Source organism: Myotis yumanensis, unplaced genomic scaffold (genome assembly GCF_028538775.1).
Source record: "Myotis yumanensis isolate MYYU_CA2020_CCGP unplaced genomic scaffold, mMyoYum1.0.hap1 SCAF_15, whole genome shotgun sequence".
In the NCBI taxonomy this organism is placed as follows: Eukaryota; Metazoa; Chordata; class Mammalia; order Chiroptera; family Vespertilionidae; genus Myotis; species Myotis yumanensis.
In genome coordinates, this window is record NW_027223766.1 from 2,835,061 (window position 1) to 2,858,007 (window position 22,947).

At 51.2% G+C, this 22,947-nt stretch overlaps 1 protein-coding gene across 1 annotated transcript in view; it reads left to right on the forward strand.

The window, feature by feature from the left end:
• Positions 1 to 22,947, forward strand: part of CNGB3 (cyclic nucleotide gated channel subunit beta 3) — a 67,182-nt gene that overhangs the window by 14,831 nt on the left and 29,404 nt on the right. Inside the window, exons 6-11 of the mRNA XM_070392713.1 lie at positions 1,811 to 1,897; positions 5,823 to 5,887; positions 6,945 to 7,067; positions 14,284 to 14,425; positions 19,909 to 20,068; positions 22,752 to 22,849. Coding sequence (XP_070248814.1) covers positions 1,811 to 1,897; positions 5,823 to 5,887; positions 6,945 to 7,067; positions 14,284 to 14,425; positions 19,909 to 20,068; positions 22,752 to 22,849 — 675 coding nt within the window. The remainder of the gene's footprint in view (positions 1 to 1,810; positions 1,898 to 5,822; positions 5,888 to 6,944; positions 7,068 to 14,283; positions 14,426 to 19,908; positions 20,069 to 22,751; positions 22,850 to 22,947) is intronic.

Sequence of the window (22,947 nt, forward strand, 5' to 3'; positions counted from 1 at the left end):
CTCTAAGTGCCCCAGGCTCACTCCACACTCATCACTGTCATGACTGTGATGAGGGGAAAGTTACTCGTATTTAATTGGGTTGATAACGATAAATTGTTGCGTTTCTTTAGTTGTGGTCGCTCCTGCTTTCACCTGCCCTGAGCCCTCCCTGCTCACTGGGCACGGCGTAGAGGCACCTTTGTGCTTGGTGACTGCGCTCGCGGCCTGGGAGCTTCTGAGGACAGACGAGCATCTCAGCCTGGTCACCCAGGCTTTGCAGGTGCCGTGCACAGCACACAGTGCTGGTCAATACCACTCAGTTCACATCATCAAGAAGTGAGTCATCACACAACTCCCCACACATGTCAACATCGACCAGGACTAGGGCCCGACTGCTGAGAGAAGTCAGGTGGGCAGGTGGATAGTCAGCGAGTAAAAGAGCTTCATGCGGACAGATCGGGTTTTTACAGGTTAAAAAAAAAAAAAAAAGATGATTATGGCCCAGCCAGTGTGGTTCAGTGGTGAGCATTGACCTATGGACCAGGAGGTCAGGGTTTGATTCCTGGTCAGGGCACATGGCTGGGTTGTGGGCTCCATCCACAGTGTGGGGCATGCAGGGGGCAAATGATCAATGATTCTCTCTCATCATTGATGTTTCTCTCTCCCCCTTTCCCTTCCTCTCTGAAATCAGTAAAAGCATATTTTTTTAAAAAGATTCATATGATCTGAACGAGAAGGCACAGCAGCTGGGGCAGCGCCGCCTTTCTCACTGGGGAGATGTTAGCAGCTGCTCCTTCACCCGCAGCTGGTCCTGAGGCTCAGCCTCTGCCGGTAAAGCCCAGGGTTTGATCATCCAATGCCGTTTGCAAACCAGAACTGTCAGTAACTGGTTTCTAATAGCCCCTGGGGTCCACGCGAACAGGAAGTGCCTCTGCTCTTGGGGAGCACAGCCGCCCTGAAGTGCTGGCCCAGCTCAGCGCCTCCCCTTCCATACGGTGGCCCCACAGGACGCTTTCTCTGCCCTTAATTGTCTTAAATAAATAACTTTTAATGTACCCACTTTTCAGTGTCACGTGAAAACTCATGAAAGCGAATGATCCTCTTACGTAGAGAAGTGTGTCATGGTGCGATCGGGCAGGCCCTCGGGAATGATGCTGTCATTCAGCATCGCCAGGGAGGGAGGCCAGGGCATACAAATACAGGACAGACCCAAGCTGCACGTGTCCGGTGACCCGCACTGCAACGCCCTCTCCCGCCGCCACGCCGGTGGCTGGAAACCGCCGGATTCCTCCTCCCGCTCCGCACAGATGCACACCTCCCGCCCCGGCTCCCTGTGATCCCAGGTAGGCAGGCAGGAAGCACGGAGGCGGCCGCCTGGGCCCGCACCGTCATCAGCGTGAGCACCGCACAACTGGCTGGAACAGAAACATGTCACTGCAGGGAGTGTGCAGGGCTTTCTAAAGTCAGGAACAGACTTGCCTTTCAGTCCCGGAGCCCCATGTTTAAAACTGGTGAAGTGTAGTCCCGCATCAGTAACCACGCCACCTCCGCAAGACCTGCACGGGTGCAGGCGTCCCGCGAGCTCAGAGGGTGCGGCCCCCCGGGAGGGCTCAAAGGCGTGAGGGGAATGGAGCACCTGCGTGGGCTGCAGCATAGCCACCTTGTCTCCATGGGCTGTTGCTTCAAGCGGCACCACGTGTTTAACTGCAGGCAGTTTTGTGTTAAGCACACAGAACGGTGACGGTGGCTGTCAGCTTCTACACACGTGGGTATAACCCACATCCAGAAAGCACGTGGACACGACATAACCGCACACGCGTTCTCCCAACAGCTGGATGTGGCGTCAGTGATCCCATTGGATGTGTTTGGCCTCTTCTTTGGCTTTAATCCAATATTTAGGATAAACAGGATATTGAAGGTGAGCTATCTCTATTGATGTTCTTACTTGTAATTGTCTGGTTTTAATTATGGGAATCTTGAAGTGATTTAAAAGATCCTAAAAGTACAATGTTCTTCCTTTACCCAAACTGTCCTCCGTTTTTCTGTCCTCATCATTGCTATGAATTTTAAAAACTCAGTGAAGGAAAAACATCATTGCATCCACTGCTGGGAGCTGCTCTTGCTGTTTTCATTCTGTATCTCATAGCAGGTGTTTTATAACTGGAACAGGAATGCTTTGGTTTTCTACACACAACTATAGTTACAAATGAGTCTCATAATTTTATTCTTTTCCATTCATCCTTTTTGCTTAGACAGTCACTGAATCCTGGAGAACTGGCTGTGAAAGGAGAGAGTCCAATCAGACAAACCTCCCAGCTCTTGTACTCACCCAAAATTCTGTAATCCCAGAAAAATGCAGACATACTTTTCCATACAAAATTATTTACATAACATTGGGACAGCTCAAATGTCCATTAACAGGGAACTAGTTAAATAAATTGTGGTATCCTATCTAATAATAGACAAACATGGTAATTAACCATACCTCCGCTATGCTTCCCATTGGCTAATCAGGGCAATATGCAAATTAACTGCCAACCAAGATGGCAGCCGGCAGCTAGGCAGCTGAAGTGAACAGGAGGCTTGCTTGCTCCGGTGATGGAGGAAGCCAAGGTTCCCAGCCTGCCGCTGCCGGCCTCTGAGCTGCACTCTAAGAAACAATGTTGCAATTATAGAAGCTAAACAAACCCCAGAAACCTGCTTTCAGCCAGCCGGGCCCCAGAGCTGGAGCTGCAACAGTGTTTCAATTATAGAAGCCAAACAAACCCAGATACCTGCTTTCAGCAGCCGAGGTCTCAGAGCTGGAGCCAAGCCTCAGAGCTAAAGCCAGCGCTCAGCTCCAGTGACAGCCATAGAAGGTAAACAAATCCCAGAATAAAAAGAAAAGAAAAAAAGGAGAGGTTGGGAGCTTCAGTCACCCACCAGCCTGAAAACGGCCCTCAGCCCCTCAACCAGTCTGGCCAGGCACCCCAGTGGGGATCCCCACCCTGAAGGGGGTGTGACCAGCTGCAAACAGCCATCATCCCCTCACCCAGGCTGGCCAGGCACCCAAGCGGGACCCCCACCCTGATCCGGGACACCCTTCAGGGCAAACCAGCTGGCCCCCACCCGTGCACCAGGCCTCTATGCTATATAGTAAAAGGGTAATATGCAAACTGACCCTAACAGCAGAAGGACTGGGAATGACTGGTCACTATGACACACACTGACCACCAGGGGGCAGACAGTCAATGCAGGAGCTGCCCTCTGGTGGTCAGGGTGCTCTCACATGGGAGGAGCTCTGCTCAGCCACAAGCCAGGCTGATGGCTGCCAGTACAGCAGTGGTGGTGGGAGCCTCTCCTGCCTCCTCAGTAGTGTTAAGGATGTCTGACTGCAGTTTAGGCCTGCTCCCCGCTGGCAAGTGGACATCCCCCGAGGGCTGCCAGGCTGCCAGAGGGATGTCTGATTGCCATCTTAGGCCCAACCCCCCGGGGAGCGGGCCTAAGCCAGCAGGTGGTCATCTCCTGAGGGGTCCCAGACTGTGAGAGGGCACAGGCCGGGCTGAGGGACCCCCACTCCCCTGAGTGCACAAATTTTTGTGCACCGGGCCTCTAGTATCTATATAATAGAACACACTTTGTAATGCAAAAATAAATAAATAAAGAGGAAGTTTTCCATGAACTGGTATGAAAAGACCGCCAAGAAAAATTGCTGAGTGAAAAACAAGCTAGTTACAGAACAGTGTATATAACAATACTAACTTCTGTAAAACAGAAAGTGAAAATATGCCGTTTTTCTGAGTACATGTAAACAGTGGGAGGCTACAGAAAAATCTAGTGAAAATGTTAGCAGGTGGGGTGGGAGGCAGGGGAACAGGGATGGACTCGTGAAGGGATGTACTTGCTACTGTTTGAGTGTGTAAGTGCATTACCTGTTCCAAAGATTCTAAGACATAAATATTTTATAACTCTTAGCTTCATAGGGTAACTAACACAAATATGGGGAGAGTCCGGGTCTGGAATTTCGTGTAAATCATTAGCCAAAGCAAGAATAGCTATTTCCAAAGACAGCCTCTTAAGAGGAAGGCCAGAGGTTGTGTAGACCTCGGTGGGGCTCGTGCGGATGCTGGTGCCAGCGCACAGCAGCCGCGGCAGACGCGGGAGCAGATACTTGGGGCTCTGCTTCGTTAACCTGGATATTCATTACCTGCTGGTTCTTCCGAATGACTTCGTTGTAGCGGCAAGGAAATGAGAACTAGCGGGTGGAACAGTCTGTCCCCAGTGCTGTGCTGAGCGGGGGACCTGGGCTCCTCTCAGGCTTCCCGACCAGACTCCACCTCCAGGCCCACGGTCTCTCCAGTGGAGAGGGAAACAGCCTCAGGCCCTCGGGGCAGCTCTAGATGGCGAGTCTGACCTGACCAGGAATGCAGCCTGGGGGGCCGAAGCCTCATGCCCAGCACCAGGCGGGCAGGCCATCCCTTTCCCTTCTCAGGCGAGAGTATCAGGAAGTTCCTGTTCAGAGGTGACCAACGTTCAGACACGCAGGCCATGTGTTTGGGAGTTCGGCTGGCAGTGCAATAAAAGTGTGTAAAGTGCCAGCGCTTCCCACCCATCCCTGTGCCCCTAAGGGATCCAAAATCCGTCCATATTCAAAAGCTTTTTTAATGTAGGACATTCTGAAAGTCAGCCTTGGTCTTTTTCTGTAGCCCCATGGTCCAGTCATTTCACATATAAGCGAGTCATTCTGATGCACAGTTCTCTGGGAAAATATTGTTTATCTGTCTCCAGTTGAGAAACACTAAGAATATAAATTTTCACTTCAGTGATCACTTAAACTAACTTTTAAACCATGTCTTTGTGCAAACTTCTGTTAAGAGCACCATAAGCACCATTACTATTATGTCTGTTTTTTTAATTCCGAATGTTCTACTATATAGTCAGATATACATTGGATGAAATTTTGAACTAAAAAATCTTCGAACTAAATAACCCCTAATAGTCCCTCCTAGCTATAGGATCCTGTGATTCTCAGCAAAGCAAATAATTAAATACATTAACTGGGTATGCACACAACCTCTTTAAGAGACATGTTCTTTTATTGTCCCATTTTACAGATGAGGAAACTGAGGCACAGAAATGTTAAGTGACTCTTCCAAGGTCACACGGTTAGCAAAGGGCAGAGGCGAAGTCTTACTCCTACATTCCTCTGCCTCGGGTAGTAAAGGAGGAGGTGGACGAGGCATGCGTGTAGGGCAGGTGAGTTGAGGTAGAAGTAGATGGAAGCAGGAAAGAACCTCAAGGGAAATAGCCACTCTGTTTGGATTTGACATGTGTAAACTCACTGTCTCTTTAAACAATGTCATGAATTGCTAACTGATGCCAATATTTACTAGACTTGAAATTTTGTTGAAATTAAACACATTTAATGGAACTTGTTTAGGAGCAGTGCTAGCTCTGAGCCTCAGGATCGGCATCTATTTATGACTTCAGTGTGTATCCTCTTCCTCTTTCACGGATGTTCTAGGGGAGTGTGATTTTAATTCTTGTAAAATAGAGTTCTACTCTATGCTTTATAAAGAAACAGGAAAAATGCTTTTAAGCTTGATTTTCATTAGCATTAGGAACAAGACTAGCTAGAGGGTGGAAGTCCGATAAGCCAGGAGCTGTGGAAGTTGGTTAGGCACTATGCTAAGTGACCCTAGAGGAAAATCCACTGAACAGATGCTAGTTTTTTGTGTGTGTTTTTAAGACATGTAGATGGTATTATTTTGAATGACAAAAAATGTGTGTCATATAGTTTTATTTAAATAGATGTCTTTAAGACTAACACACTTTGGGATTTCCTCTGCTTGTTTTCTATATAGTACAGGTCATTCTTTGAGTTTAATCACCGCCTGGAATCGATTATGAACAGAGCGTATATCTACAGGTAAGATGGGGTCAACCATGAACAGGGGGTATATCCACAGGTAAGGTGGAGTCAATCATGCACGGGGCGTATATCCACAGGTAAGATGGATTAGATTATGGACAGGGCGTATATCCACAGGTAAGATGGATTAGATCATGGACAGGGAGTATATCCACAGGTAAGATGGATTAGATCATGGACAGGGCGTATATCCACAGGTAAGGTGGAGTCAATCATGGACAGGGCATATATCCACAGGTAAGGTGGAGTCGATCATGGACAGGGCGTATATCTACAGGGAAGGCAGAGTCGATCATGGACCATGGACAGGGCATATGTATACAGGTAAGGCGAGCTCAGTGTTTGTTGGCTGGAAGAGAAGGTAGGGGTACATTTCAGATGGAGGAATGTGACCTCCTGCAAAAAGAAGGGATCATTTCAGATTTTGGCTACATAACATGTCAGGTTATGTTCTAAAACAGACTTGAATATATTCTGAAGTGAGATGAGAGTATGGAAATCATACTGCCTAAAAGTGAGGGTGTAATTCACACCAGAGTCTGATAACTGTTTTTGTCAAATAGGACTAAAAAATAGGCCAAATTCCCGGCTTCCATCAGAACAGGTACAAATAACTGTGCTCAGTCACAGGCTGACTTCCCGTCTCTCTCAGACAACTCATTGTCAGCCGAGTTTCATCCATTTGCTCCACTGACACTCCCGTGCATGGAGGCCTCCAGCCACAGTTAATCGTAGCAGGAAACCGGCGAGCTTTCTCAAGGTTAAGTCAGTGCAGCTATTTCATGGGACTTGAGGTGGACAGGTCACCCTGGGGCACGTCTTTAGGGAGCAGATCCATAGCATCTGCAGAAAGAGAGGGAGGTTTTTACTCTGTCAGTGCTCGTCGGGACACCGCAGTCAGAGAACGTGCCTGGCTCCATCCTGTCACACTGCCGCCTGGGAGTTAACGCCCAGATTTGGAGCAAAGAGACTCGGCGGCAATGGTCAGAAGAAGGGACCGCTAGCCAGGCTGCGCTCGGAACAGCCCGTGTCCCTGCTCTGCTGTCCCCCACAGGGTCGCTCGGACGGCGGGCTGCTTGCTGTTTGCTCTGCATGTGAATGCCTGCATCTACTACTGGGCTTCCGACCACCAAGGCATCGGAACCACCAGATGGGTGTACAATGGTGAAGGAAACATGTGAGTTTTCATTTTGGAGGAAACTTTTATTGCCTTCTTCACTTTCTGTTTCAGTGTAAGAGTCTTGTAAAGCCAGTGTTTTTGAAACTGTAAGTCACAACCCATCAGTGGGCAGTGAAAACGCTTTAATGGGATATTTTCCATGAAAGAAGGTCAAGTAGAGGAGGACAGAATAGGAAATATTAGAGTCTGTCATATCTAGTAGGGGTGCATATGTGTGTGCATGCGTGTGTGTGTATACATGTATGCATGTGTGTGTCCATGTGTGCACTTGTGCTTGCTCATCCTGTGCTGTCCCAGGAAGTGCATTTCTTACTCTGCATCATGACCAAACAAGTTTGGAAGCCTCTGCCTCAGACAGCTGAGGGCCAGGTAACGTTCAGTCACTCGGTGCGGATCTTTAGGAGTGAACTGTGTCAGTTGTTTGGGGGACAGGGGAGGGCTCATTAGTTGACCACCAAAGGGTTATATGGGTTATGGGTCAGCTATGACCACTCACTCAAACACTCAGAGAGTCACAAGGACTCTGTTCAACTTGATGATTAGACAGGCAGGACCCCAGGAGAAAGAGGTCACCTGACAGTGTCAGGGAGCGGAGTCGGGACTCAGTGATGGCACCAGGGTACTCACCGTGAGACTCCCTGGGGGCAGACACAGGGCCCGGCTCAGTCCCCTCCACTCGCTTTCTGCGCCAGTGAAACGACATTAGAGGCAACGTCCTTGCCGGAAAGAGCAGCCCCAGCGTGGCTCTGATGGGCAGCCCACGCGGCCCTCGGGAGGAAGGCACTGACCGGTACCGCAAACAAGGGAAACACCTCACTGCTCACACGCCACCTACAGAGAGTAGGACGCGTGTAAGGAATTAGAGCAACAATTTTGAACTTTTAACCCAAACTGATTTTTATTTTTTTATTTTTTATTTTTTATTTTTTTTAATAATTTTTATTTCTTAAAGTATTACAAAGAGTATTACATATGTCTCCTTTTTCCCCCCCTTGACATTCCCCCAGCCTCCCCTACCCCCTAGTGTCTTGTGTCCATTGGTTATTCTTATATGCATGCATATAAGTCCTTCGGTTGATCTCTTAACTCCCCCTCCCAAACCCTCCCCAGGCTTCCCACTGTAGTTTGACAGTCTGTTCAATGCTGCTCTGCCTCTGCATCTACCCCTGTTCATCAGTCTATACTGGTCCCCATTATCCGTTTCAACCTCACCAGGGCCGTCCCGACCTCACCGGGGCCATTTTGGCCTCACCAGGGCCGTCCCAACCTCACCGGGGCCGTCCCGACCTCACCGGGGCTGTCCCGCCCTCACCGGGGCTGTCCCGACCTCACCGGGGCCGTTTCAACCACACCGGGGCCGTCCTGACCTCACCTGAGCCGTTTCGGCCTCACCAGGGCTGTCCCAACCTCACCGGGGCCATTTCAGCCTCACCGGGGCCATCCCAACCCCACCAGGGCCGTTTCAGCCTCACCCGCACCGTTTCAACCTTACCAGGGCTGTCCCGACCTCACCAGGGCCGTTTCGGCCTCACCAGGGTCATCTCGACCTCACCGGGGCCATCCCGACCTCACCGGGGCTGTCTCGACCTCACCTGGGCCGTTTCAGCCTCACTGGGGCCATCCCAACCTCACCGGGGCCATCCCGGCCTCACTGGGGCTATTTTGGCCTCACGGGGGCCGTTCCAACCTCACCGGAGCTGTCCCAACCTCACCGGGGCCGTTTCACCCTCACCAGGGCCGTTTCAACCTCACAGGGGCCATTCTGGCCCCGGGTGCCGTCTCAACCTAACCGGGGCCATTTCAGCCTCACCGGGGCCATCCCAACCTCACTGGGGCCGTCCTGACCTCACTGGGCAGTCCTGGCCTCACCGGGGCAACACGAAGTTTGGCACTCTGTCCCCTGCCGGACGGCTCCCCACCAGACACAATCTCCAGGCATTCCTGGTGGCTGAACATCTGGCACACCTGCTTGGACTTCGCCCTCCACCGAGTGCACAGACTGCCCTTCTGCCGTCCCCCAGCGAGACTGGAACCAGTGGACGTGCTTGTGCGCCTGCTGTTACAGCGGTTCCACCTCGCCGGCCCAGCCGGCCTGGCCCCGGCCTCCCCCGAACCCGACTCTGCCCCCTGAGCATGTCCCTCCCGGATGCGAGGAGCCAAAATCTGCAGCCTGCTGGGTTGGGCTCTGTACTTGGTGCCTCTGAACATCCTACTCAGTCTCAATGCTCTTCTTTCTTTCCTTCCAGTTGTAGAGCTTCCACTGGGCCAGCTTTCCCATGGTTCTGAATGGTGGTTGTTTGTCTTATAGTTGGTAGTTTCAATGATGTTGTGGGAGGCAGCACGCACAGGTCTACACCCTACGCCGCCATCTTGGTTCTCCCAAACTGATTTTTAAAATTTAAAGTCAGAGGCCCACTTATTAGGAAAGCACACCTACACACACAGAGAGACACACAAACACACAGGCACACAAACACCCAGAATAGCCCATGAAAGTTTACAGCAGATCTATAAGTAATTCCCTTTAGCATGTGAATTAACTTAAGTAGGTATTTAGTTTATTATAAATAACGAATTTATATAGGAAACTGAGTAAGGTACCAACTCTAGTAAATATTGCCTAAAAGTGAGTGTATAATTTATGCCAGAGCCTGAATCAGCGAGCTAGTACAGAGCTTCACCGGAACTCCTTCTGCTGGGCGAAAGTGCGCTAACATCGGACTTCTGATCCCAGCCGTGGCACAAGCCGCATGTCCACAGGGCCCATCTCTAAAACTCAACAAGCTCCATTACTTGTAATGTTTGTTGTTTGTGATTACTACATAATTTGTGATCACAACTGCTTTCAATTATTGCAAAATTGTAAGAAGGATCGCAAAGTCTACCAAACAGCTGCGTGTGCTGAGGCCGGAGCAGGTGGCGAGATGCCACCGGGAACAGAAACAAGGACAGCGTCTTCCTCCGGAGAAGGGACAATAGGATCAGAAAACTGAAAAACAGAATAGGTCAAAAAAGAATGGACCAAATTCACCAACCAAAAGAGATTGTCAATATCAGCCCAATAAGCTTTAAAACAAAAATAATTTTAGAAAAAAGAATGTCACCATATAACAGTAAAAGTTTCAATTCCCCATTAATATATCCCAATTCTAAATGGTATGCACTTAATAAAATACTTATAATAAATCAGAGAAACTCATATAGCAAAAATGAATACAAGGAATAGAAATCAGCAAAAACACCATCAAAGTGTGGACAGCTGCACGTGACTGTTGATTGGTCTGAAACAGTGGTTCTCAACCTTGGCTGCACATTAGAATCACCTGGGAATCTTTTTAAAATCCTGATTTCTGGACCTCATCCTTTGGAAATTCTGTTTCTTTGTTATGGGGTGGGGCCACAACATTAGTAACAAAGAAACAGAATTACTGGAGGGTGAGGCCCAGAAATCAGGATTTTAAAAAGATTCCCAGGTGATTCTGATGTGCAGCCAAGGTTGAGAACCACTGGTCTGAAACAAGAGCAGTGAGGACAGAAAATGTGAGAGCGTAGCTGACAGGCTGGATTCAATGGCTGTAAATGGAACCTTGCACAGAATAATTAGAAACCACCTGTTCCTCTTACTGCCTCACAGAAGAATTACAAAAGGGATCCCTCCCTAGCCAGGAAGCAGGTCTCACACTTCCCAGCAGCGGTTCCCCCCAGCCACCTCCGTGAAGGCAAGCACTGCCTTTCCCCCCAGGCGCCGACACTGCTGTGTAGCCAGGAGACTCTCAGAACCAAAGCTTCCCATCCAGGGGCCAGCCAGGGCACGGGTTGCCGCCCTACGGAGAAATGCCTCTAGCAGCGGCATGCTCACATATTCCAGGACAATCTGCATGGGGCCCTTAGGGGCATGGCTGCTCCTTCTGTGGTGTGTGATGACCCCTAAATGGAAGGGTGCCCCCGAGGCCACTGGGCTGGTAAACTTTGCCCTCACGAGGACCAGGCGGCAGACTGTGACCTAAGTCGGCGCTGGGCACATTTAAAATAGAACCAAGTTTGCTGCTGCCCTGTGAACCCTCACCAGACTGACACCGTGCGCTTCAAGAGGATACAAGAAGTCCCTTCCATTTGTATGGTGAGAGGGCATCCTGCCTTAGAAAGCTCAGGGGCAAGGACAGGGCTTAGCCAAGGGAAAGCATGACCAGGTAAGGTTCCCTGGTTCCCCTGAATACATATATTTATTTCTCTTCTGACATAAACTCCCCAATATGCCCAAAGCTCTCAGCGCACCCTAAGCCCCGATGCCTAGCACACGGATCTTCACAGGAAAGGGGAGCGCCAGGCTCCCCTGGGGACGACGGCGGAGGACGTGAGGAAGGGTTGCTGCCCGCCCGGGGCTGGGGAAGCCGAGGGTAACAGCCCCGTCTCTCACAGGAGACGCAGGCCCAGGCCCGTGAGGGCGTCTCCCTGGAGTCCCCCAGATACTTCAGCTCAGACCCTGGCCAAAGCCCAGGTAGACCAGCCTTTACCCAGACACGCGGCCCCTTCAGATGCAATCAGACCACCAGGCTGCAGAGTTCCCTGAGCAGAGGGAGGCGGAAGCACTGGGTCACTAGCTAATCCTAGAATATCCGTAAGATACCACCTAATTAAGTTACAAATCTTACCTTTGGTTGTGCATGTCTGGATATAAGACATGACAGAAAAGAATCCTCAAATCCCAGGGCATCAGGGCAGAAAACCTCCAATTAGCACACAGACTATTCATACACACAATAGTGTAAGCCAGCGCCTGAGCTGCACAGGGGAGTGGTATTTAACATGGAAAACAAGAAAACGAGAGAGTAATTCACATGCTTGTCCCTGCTCGCACCGGGTGACGGAGGAGGGCACGGGAGTCCCGACACCTGTCGGAGCGGGTCACAGAGGGAGGGGAGCCGGCCCTCCCCACTGCTGGGCAGTATCGGCTTCAGGGGACACAGACCAGAGGGTGATGAGGGCCTGGTGTGGGGGCGGGACGGGCTAGAAGAGGTCAGTGGGGCAGAGGGGACATATGTAATACTTTCAACAAGAAAGATTTAAAAATAAAGTTCCTTAATTTAAAAAGACACATAGGTGCAGGTAACAGGAAATGATAAATTTGAAAGTTAAAACGCAATCCATAAAATTCATCCCATACTTCTTCAAGCTGGTTCTCTTTAACATCCAAGTTCACTGTGATAGCACTAAGCCCAAGGAAGCTGCTGGAAGAAATTGCAGTGATGGCATCTTCACCCTCTTGGCACAGTGGTTTCCAACCTACCAATGACTCATTGCCTTTCTCTTCCTATATCTGCCAAGTTACAAAAACAAACAAACAAAAAACCCACAACTCAAGTCCTTCAAAAGGTATTGAATTTCAAAATGAGTGATTTCTTTCTAGATCTGGTGAAAATTCCAAGCTTCACCCTGGCCAGGTAGCTCAGTTACTTTAGAGCATCGTCCCCATACGCCAAAGGTGCAGGCTCAATCCCCAGTCAGGGCACATACAAGAATCAACCAACGAATGTATGAATCAAGGGAACAACAAATGAATCTTTCTCTCCCTCCCTTCCCCTTTCTCTCTCTAAAAATTAATCAATAAAAATGAAATGAAATTTAAAGCCTTCAAAAAAAATTTTTAAAGAACATTCCAAGCTTCTAATCATGGCGTGATCCTTCCAGTGACCAGCCTCATCCAGGAGCCCACCTTAGGACAAAGAAACACCCCTGTCGCTCAGGAAATCACAGGTGTCAGGAGCACTGACCCAGGAGCCGGGGCGGAGACCAGTCTGTGTCTGCTAGTACCTCCCAGCGCTCCAAGCAGACAGAGCAGAGGAACAAGCAAGGCACAGGATCCAGGCCCAGACACCTGGCCTCAGTCAAGTCTTTCCAGCTCTCTCCAGCACCCCGCCCCCCCGGGGCCCACTCCTCACGGGCACAGAGGACCCATCTCTGCTGGCTTGGCATGAGTGCCTGGGCCACAGAGTATGAGCCTAACGAGATAGTTGTTGGTTTATAGCAGCACATTTTGGAGTGATTTGTTTTGCAGCAAGAGATAAGAGGAACCGCTTAGTAGACACCCTCCTTGGGTTTGTTGCATCATTTCACAACGTTTATCAATAGGTGACATTAGCCCCAGCTGGGTGGCTCAGTTGGTTGGGTGTCCTTTGTGCACTGAAAGGTCACTGGTTCAATTCCTGCTCAGGGCACTTGCCCAGGTTTCAGGCTAGATCCCTGGAAGGGGGCATGCAGGACGCAGCTGATCCATGTTTCTCTCTCTCTCTCTCTTTCTCTTTATCAATTTTTTAAAAATGTCTCTGTTAATCCTCACCCGAGGATATTTTCCCATTGATTTTTTGAGAGAGTACAAGGGAGGGAGGGGGAGAGAGTGAGAGAAAGAGAGAGACACACAAACATCTATTAGTTGCTTCCCACAGGTTCCAGGGATGGAACCTGCAACTGAAGTACATGCCCTTGATCAAGAATCTAACCCAAGACTCTTTGTTCCATGGGCCGACACTCTAGCCACTGAGCAAAACTGGCCAGAGCAAAATATCTCTATATATAAAAGGCTAAGCAACCATCCAACCGTCCAACCAGTAGCTATGATGTGTGCTGACCACCAGGGGACAGATGTTCAACACAGGAGCTGCCAAGTTGTGGTGACTTGGCAGCGGCGGTTCTCAGGTGATGCACCCCGAAACCAGAGAGGAGGGAGTCCGATTCCAGGGTGTGTCACCTGAGAACTGCCCTCTCGCAATCTGGGACCCCTTGGGGGATATCGGAGAGCCAGTTTCAGCCTGATCCCTGCAAGCCAGGCCGAGGGACCCCACCTGCTGGAGGGACCCCGCTCACTCTGCAGACACCCTTTGAGCCACACGGCCGCCCCAGGTGCAGCCAGCCAAGGAGGGACTGCAGGAGGTTGGCTCCAGGGTGTGTCCAACCCATCTCGCCCAGTCCCACCCTATCAGCCACCTTCTAATTAATTTCCTTTCAATGTGCACGAATCCGTGCACCAGGGCACTAGTTTAAAATAAGAAGAAGAAGAAGTTGACATTAGAACATGTGATACTTCCCAATGCTGCCGTGGAAAGAAATCTTGATCAGGAGGATGTGTGTTATAATGTGGTGGTGATCTATGTTCCCAAGCACAGTGATATTTTAATGTTAGAGTAGAAAGCAAAATGTGTATTTTCTCTTTTCTCAGGTATCTGAGATGTTATTACTGGGCAGTCCGAAGTTTGATTACCATTGGGGGTCTTCCAGAACCACAAACTTTATTCGAAATTGTGTTTCAGCTGCTGAACTTTTTCCTGGGAGTTTTCGTGGTCTCCAGCTTGATTGGTCAGGTCAGTCAAGATGAGAAAACCAGGTACATGATGCTGTCACTGGGAAAGCGTGTGCACCTCTGTCAACTTCACGGGAAAAATCAGAATCTGTGTGGTGCTCTTTTCAAACTAACCCTCATCTACGTTCGTGAATCAGAGGAGGTTGGGATGGGCCTTTCTGTTTTCAAAGCATCAAGTCTATTGGGGACCTGTGTGCACAGAGCGTTGGGTTAGACTCACAGAGAAAGGCATGTTTCCAAAGTAACTTCCTACTTTTACCTGAGCTCCCCCAAAACCTTTTACTTAAACATCAAGTATTGCCATTGACCCAGGCTAGCCTGGCCAGCATGGGTTGGTGTTGAGGGTTGATCTATAAACCAGGAGGTTACAGTTGGATTCCAGGTCAAGGCATATGCCCGGATTGCGGGCTAGATCCCCAGCAGAAGGCATGCAGGAGGCAGTCAATTGATGATTCTCTCTCATCATTGATGCTTCTCTCTCTCTTTCCCTCTCCCTTCCTTTCTCTCTCAAATCAATAAAAGTACATATTTTTTAAAAGGGGGGGGACTTAAAATCCACTTCAGAGGTCATATAATGGGGAGGTCAGCAAATGCCGCCCAAATTAACTTAATTAAGAAGCCATCGGTTCATCAGTGTTCATTGTGGCAGCTCCTGTCTTTGTTCTCAAGGAGCCACAGTCTCGAAGGAAAGCAAAGCAGATGCAAAGTAACTATTGCGAGGTGGTTGGCATTTGCAAGAGACAGAGCCCAATATCTTCGCGGATTCCCAGATTCACAAGAAACAAAAGGCTCAACAGCAGAGCATCTGCAGAAGTTACACCTCTCGGAAGGTACTTCACACTGCACATTTGAGAGTAAAAAGCCATGTTGAGATCCGTGTGCTGGGTAGAGTCAAAGAATATCACAGAGTGGTATTCCCGCTCACCTCACTCACCGTGGTGTGAATAAAACCCGTGCTGTAACAAAACTTAACAATAAGCACTATTCTCTATGACACCTTAAGCTGACCACCCATGGTCAACACTCCACTCCTATCTCCATGCGTGGCAAGGACTTGCCCTCCTTAAGACCAGAGGGAAGTTGGAAAACTCTGTATTCGCTCAGAAAGGGGGTGCTTCCCAGGAGGTTCCTTGGAGGAGAATTCGTTGAAACGTCTTAAAAAGCAGGTAAGAGTCGGTATTTACAGGTGGGTGGTTTCGTCCATCTGATGGGCAGTGATGAGCACAGGCTGTGCTTGGGAAGTAGAACAGGTACCAGAAGGATGGAGGAAGGGACACTTGTGACTGAGGTTAGCGGTGTGTGTAGGGATGAGCTGGTTTAAGGCTCTGAATGTTCAGGCAAAGATACTGACTTTATCCTAAAAGCAATGGGAAGTCGGCCAGGGGAGGATTTTGAACAAAGAAGAGATTCAAGAAAGATTAGCCAGGCCGTAGCCAGGCCACTTGCATCTACAGCAGCACCTCCACGTGGCCCACCGCAGCGTGGCCACCGCCAAGCCTTTCCCACACTCGTGCAACCGGAGCAGCAGGGAGGGGCGCCATTCCGGTGCTGGGTGACCGCGAAGCAGCACTCCTGGTTGCACACGGAGAACCCCAAGAGCCCGCAGACAGGTCACCTCGAGTCGAGGCTGGTGGAAGATCTTCGGCCGGCAGAGAGCACATTCCGCACGTCGAGTGTGTGTCGCCGACGCTGCTTCGCATTCATCAGCGGGACCCTGAAGGCGAGGCTGAGATCTTGCTATTGGGTCGGCCTCCTTACCGAAAGGATGTGTCCGAGATGATCATGAACTTGGCTCGCTATCACCGCCAACTCAAGCACAAGGCTCCTGGAAGAACGCTGCCCAGCAGGCCGAGCCTGGGAATTCTCCACTGCAGTCTGGGTAGCTGCAGTCCAGGCCTCCCCCGACGCTGTCCGCGAGAAGGCGACCCAGTGATCCCCCAACACTGTTCAAGAGAAGGCGACCCAGCTGTTCCCCAACACAGTCTAGGAGGCAGCGACTCAGAGCTTCCCCAACGCCATCCAGAGCCCGGTTCCCAGGTTATGAAGGCATTTCAGGGCCCAGAGCGTGAGCCAGGCAAGGTTCAAGTGAAAACCCCTGTCTGGAGCCCTATTCTATTTTTTTAAATATATTTTATTGATTTTTTACAGAGTGGAAGGGAGAGAGATAGAGAGTCAGAAACATCGATGAGAGAGAAACATCGATCAGCCACCTCCTGCACATCCCCCACTGGGGATGTGCCCGCAACCCAGGTACATGCCCTTGACCGGAATCGAACCTGGGATCCTTCAGTCCGCAGGCCTTTCTATCCACTGAGCCAAACCGGTTTCGGCTGGAGCCCTATTCTAGGTCCTGCTTCTGCCAGAAGCTGGGGAAGATAAAGGGTGGTGTGGGTTGTTCTTGGTTTCTCCTTCCCACCCCCATGTTAAATGTTTGCAAACACAAATCTAAAAAGTTGTAACAAAAGAATCAAATTTCCTTAATAAAGAATTGAATTACCGAAAGAAAGAAAGAAAGAAAGAAAGAAAGAAAGAAAGAAAGAAAGAAAAAAAGAAAGAATGAAAGAAAGAAAGGTTAACCAAAATATAACATAAATTGGAGGGGTGGTACTTTTTGAAATGTAGGTTTTATTATTACTTAGGTAAGGTGAGGCCAACAGACCAGGATGCAATTGGCATCAAAACATCGTTTTACAAACAGATCCCAGAGGACGGGTCACACAGATGGCTGCAGGAGGCAGGGCCAGGGTGGGAGCAGGGAAGTGGGGTTAGGAGTCAGGTGATATTGTGGCTCTGGGGAGTGAGAGCTGCCTCTAATAGTCTGGCCCCGCCCTGGGGTGAGGAAGGCAGGCGAACAGTGAAGGGGCTGTGAGTGCCCAGAAAGGAAGGCTCACACTGGTCAGTCTGCACTGGAAGGTGCACACCCCGGATAGTTTTTTGCCAACTCCAGGAATTACCTAACTCTGGAAGGGGTGGTCCCCATATATCAAAGCATCAAAATACAGAAAATAAAAAGCATGGTCAATGCAATTACACGGGAATAGGGCAACTCCAGCCTGAGCCTGGTAACAGAGAGGAGGGAGGCTGTGGAAAGCATTTGGGTTTGAGAAGATGAACACCAAGCAGTTAACAGCTGTGTGTCTGAAAGAGAACCTTAGTGGCTGGGATGATTGGAAGTCACAGGTAGGTTTCGAGAGAAGTACAATTCAGAGTCACATGTGTAATGTATGCAGTCATAAGCTGCAGCCATGTGACGTACGATTGGTACTAACAGCAGAATCCAGCATGTGCTCAGCACTCTCTATGTCCAAGGCAATGTTTACAAGATTCAACACGGTCTGGCTCCACGTCAGTACAGTGGGGCCTTGACTTACAAGTGTCCCGACTAACGAGTTTTTCGAGATACGAGCCGTCTCTCGGCCGATTTTTTGCTTTGAGTTGCGAGCTAAAATTCGGGTTACGAGCCAGCTTCAGATACCCCACCACTAGTTGGCGCAGTGAATGTCACAGTGAACGCCACAACATCAGCCCAGCATCACGTGTCTCACTCGTTCACAATTGATTTGACATACGAGTAATTTGAGTTACAAGCTCCGTCACGGAACAAATTAAACTCGTAAGTCAAGGCCCCACTGTATTCTTGCTACTCAGATGTATCCTCAACCAGCAGCAGAATCTCCTGGGAAAGTCAGATTCAGGCTGGATGCAGGCCAAGACCCAAGGAGCGGTCGTCTTTACTGTAAGAAGACCTTCGGGTGGTTCCTGTGCACGGGAGGTTTGAGAAGCGGTGCGTACACACCACCCCACCTGCCTTTCTGTTGACTGAGATTCCGACAGGAATGGGAAGAAATGCCTCGCTGCTGGAAATGCAGAACCAGAGCCCCAGGGCAAGACTGAGGCAGGAGGTGGAGGCTGTGCCTTGAACTCTCTTCGTGAGCAAAGGTGATGAGAGCTGGACACACACCTAGGAGGGCCTGGACAGAAGCATGGCTCGTTCACAACCCACCTATAACCAAGACATGCCACAGTTTACTGCAGGCCTCTACCCTTCAACCCCAGAGACCCACACTCCCCCTCACGCCTCACACCCTCCCTCACCTGGAGCACAGGATGGATTTGGGTCAAACTCAACTCCTGCACCAACAAACCCAGCGCATGAGCCACTCAGATTCCTGTCGCTGCCAGTGCTGGGCCTTCAACACGGCTCGATAATGCTTTTAATGGAACTTGGTTCCCAATTTAAAACTCTATTAAATTTCCCAACCCAGCCTCCGAGGGCTGGGTCATGGTCACCATTTGTCAAGAGCAGCTTGGAGAAAGGAGTGAGGGAAGGAGGCCGCTGCGGAACGTTGGGAAGAGACCCTGGGGGTAAGTCCGGCTGAGGCGCATATGTCCAGTTGACTCCTGCACAGCTGCTCAGAGCTGACAAGTACAAGGGCCTAAGAATTCTTTAGATAGATAGATAGATAGATAGATAGATGATAGATATAGATAGATAGATAGATAGATAGATAGATAGATAGATAGATGTCAAAGAGGAAGGGAGAGGGAGAGAGAGATAGAAACATCAGTGATGAGAGGGAATCATTGATCGGCTGCCTCCTGCACGCCCCCTGCTGGGGACCTAGCCCGCAACCCCCGCACGTGCCCTTGACTGGAATCAAACCTGGGACCCTTCAGTCCGCAGGCCGATGCTCTACCCACTGAGCCACACCAGCCAGGGCGAGCCTATGATCCTGAAATGGCATGTGAGGAAGGCGTCCCAGAACAGCCCTTTGAGCCGACCTCAGGGAGGAGCCATTTCTCCTTGAGCAGGAAAGGCTGGGCTGCGAGGAGGACTGAGCCCGGCCAGTGCGGGTGGAAGTGGGCCCCCTCTTCACCGCCCCTGCTAAGCCCCCCATCAACGCCAGTTTCCGCCGCTGGCTTCCCTCTGTGAGAGTCCAGCTGCACTGTCTGTGTGAGGCCTAAGGTCGGCTTTCACCCGCGGGGTCTCGGGGAGCCCACCGCCCGCACAGAAGCTGGCAGCGCCCGGTGCTGCGGCGGGGTCTGCACGTGCAGCGTCTGCCCGGCGCCTGGAGCGGGGTGGGGCCGGCTCCGCTGTGGGCGCCGCCCAGGAAAGCCAAGGCTGCGGGCCCAGGGGCCTGGAGCCCCGACCCACGGGAAATCGAAGAGGGGGTTCAGGGAGACCCCCAAACAGACCAGCCAGGCCGCCCGGGGAGCCGGCTGGGCTTGCACTCCTGGCGCGCACGCGGGGGATGGTTTCAAACCACCCGCCTCCTGGCGGCAGTGCGCACGGCAGAGGACTGCGCGCGGCCACGCCCTTCACGCGGCTGGTCCCCGCGCCCGCCGCCCGCGGGAGAAAACACAGCGCACTGTTCGTGCGGGTGAGGACCTGCCCAGGGATTTATGTCAGCGCTGGGAACCGGACCAGAATCGGGTTAGAAGTCCAGTTGGGGTGCGGGCCGGCTGACCCGGCTCTGCTTCCAGATGCGCGATGTCATCGGAGCCGCCACGGCTGCGCAGAACAACTTCCGGGCCAGCCTGGATCGCGCCGTCACCTACATGCACTCCTACGCCATCCCCAGGCGAGTGCGGGCCCGCGTCCGGGCCTGGTATGAGTACACGTGGGACGCGCAGAGGATGCTGGGTAAGCGGACACTCTCGGAGGATGCTGGGTAAGGGGTGCACTCTGAGAGGATGCTGGGTAAGCGGGGCAAGTTCCTACATCCCCCACCGTGTCCTGTGACGGACGTTCAGGGGGGCGCGGGGAAGCCACCGGCCTGGAGCAGGAGGTTGGGAGACAGCTCAGTGACCTCTAAGGTGTCACTGACGGGCCAGGGCCTTCGTGTGTTTTTTCTTAACTACCCAGCCCCTGCTTACTGGTTCTGCAGATCCCGGGAGAGAAACACTGATTTCATTCCGCAGCAGCAGGGAACAGGTGCCACCCGCATTGCCTCATAGCATTTGGGAAATTGGGTGCCTTCAACCCCGCTTAGGACACAGGGAATGGGGGCCCCCAACTGAAAACGTTGGCCAAGGGCTCAAGAGCCAGCAGATCCCTGCGTGGCCCCTGAGGACCCTGGGCCACCACTGCCTCCTCCGAGCGCAGCACTCAAACCAGCTCCGGGCGGCTGCGCAGGGCACCGCCTTGCAGAGACCCGCGAGGTCCTGGGAGACTGTTAGGCGGATGCTGCATCACAGTCATGATGAGACGACATAAAGCAGAAGGTGATGTGCTCGTTGACAATAACCAGATTCAACTCTTAGTTTGTTCCCTCCCATATAAAATGGGGGAGTTAGTGCCACTGAGAAGCAAAAAAAGTGTTTAAGTGCAAATCACACTGCCATTCTCCATCAGAGGTTCTTGGGAGCAGGTAAGAGCCGCTGGTTAGAGTAGGACACTGCGCTCCCTCCCCCTCTCTGCCCGCAGAGCCTCTCCCTGAATCTGAAGGCCGAGACCACCCCCTCCCTCTGGGGGAAGTGCGGTTGCTGGCAGCTCCCCTCTCTTCTCCGGGGCACCACTCCCGCCTAGGGAACGGAACACAACCCTCCCGAGACAAGGGGCTATGCTTTATAGAAGGGGTCTTCATATTTAGAACCAACACTGGAAGCAATCCTATCTAATAAAAGGGTAATTGACTGTACCTTCGCAATGCTTTCCATTGGCTAATCAGGGCGATATGCAAATTAACCGCCAACAAAGATGGCGGCCAGCAGCCACACAACTGAAGCGAGCAGGAGGCTTGCTTGCTCCAGTGATGGAGGAAGCCAAGGTTCCCCGCCTGCCGCAGCCCAGCTCTGAGCTCCGAAAGCAACAATGTTTCAATTATAGAAGCTAAACAAACCCCAGATACCTGCTTTTAGCAGGCCGCTCTCAGCTCCAGTGATGGCAACAAAGTTTCAATTATAGAAGGTAAATAAATCCCAGAATTTAAAAAAAAAAAAAAAAGGAGAGAGGCTGGGAGCTTCAGTCGCCTGCCAGCCTGAAAACGGCCCTCAGCCCCTCACCCAGACTGGCCAGGCACCCCAGTGGGGACCCCCACCCTGATCCGGGACACCCTTCAGGTCAAACCAGCTGGCCCCCACCCGTGCACCAGGCCTCTATCCTATATAGTAAAAGGATAATATGCAAACTGACCCTAACAGCAGAAAGACTGGGAATGACTGGTCACTATGACACACACTGACCACCAGGGGGCAGACGCTCAATGCAGGAGCTGCCCTCTGGTGGTCAGTGAGCTCCCACATGGGGGAGCTCTGCTCAGCCACAAGCCAGGCTGATGGCTGCCAGTACAGCAGTGGTGGTGGGAGCCTCTCCTGCCTCCTCAGCAGCGCTAAGGATGTCCAACTGCAGCTTAGGTCTGCTCTACGCTGGCAAGTGGGGGAGGGCTGCCGGGCTGCCAGAAGGATGTCTGATTGCCATCTTAGGCCCAATCCCCCGGGGAGCAGGCCTAAGCCAGCAGGTGGTTATCCCCCAAGGGGTCCCAGACTTTGAGAGGGCACAGGCCGGGCTAAGGGACCCCCCCCCCCCCCGAGTGCACAAATTTTTGTGCACCGGGCCTCTAGTATAAGGATATAACACAGCGATTGTTCTAAATAGTTATAAGAAAATGTCAAAAACAATAACTCTCAGAAACTGGTAGCATACTACACACGAGAATGGGTGGTTTTGTTTATGGAACATTCTACCAGCCCATCATTTCATTCACAGGTAGGAACCTGTCCATATAGCCACGTTCTTCACCGAGTGGATAAGCAAGGAAACAGCAGTAACTGGAATTTCATCGCCACATTTCTTCTTTAGGGCCCGTTCCCCACGGAGCCACCCCCAGTGATGCCTCTGAGCAGCCTCTGAGCATTGTTCTGTTCTGTTCCCTCTTTCCACAGAGCAGGGATGAGAGCGTACCCTTAGGGTTGCCACAGGGTCACATAAGGAGGACAGAGCCCTGAGCCTTCAGGCGCCCGTAGAGGTTGCCATCACCCACCCACCCCTGCGCTGCCTGATCCTCAGGTTCAGACAACAGGAACTAGACTATCCCACCCCCGCCTGTCTGTTCACTAGACGTTGCCCCGTGGCCACTTAACTGTATTTAAAGTTTCAGCAAACACAGGTTCTGGTTTATTCAGAACTGTTACATCATCCACAGTAAGGTCATGGTGCCTCTGGGTTGGGCAGTGTGGCCAGTAGGCGTCATGAGCATAGAATTTGATGCCACTCTCTACTTAGAGAAAGAGTTGGCATTTTGTTCAGTTTTGTTTTCCCTCATACTTGGCTGATGTTTTCCATTAACTATTCTACCCTGTGGGTGGATGTGTTCACCTTTACCAAGACGAGTCGGACCTGCTCGAGGCCCTGCCCACCGCCATGCAGTCAGCCCTCGCCGTGGACATGAACTTCAGCATCCTCAGCAACATCAACCTGTTCAAGGCAAGTGCTTCGAGATGGGTAGAAAGACACCATCACTGTTTCTCTGTAAAGTCTAAGGTCTTGCTGTACGCAATATTTATGGTTTTCTCCCTACGTGT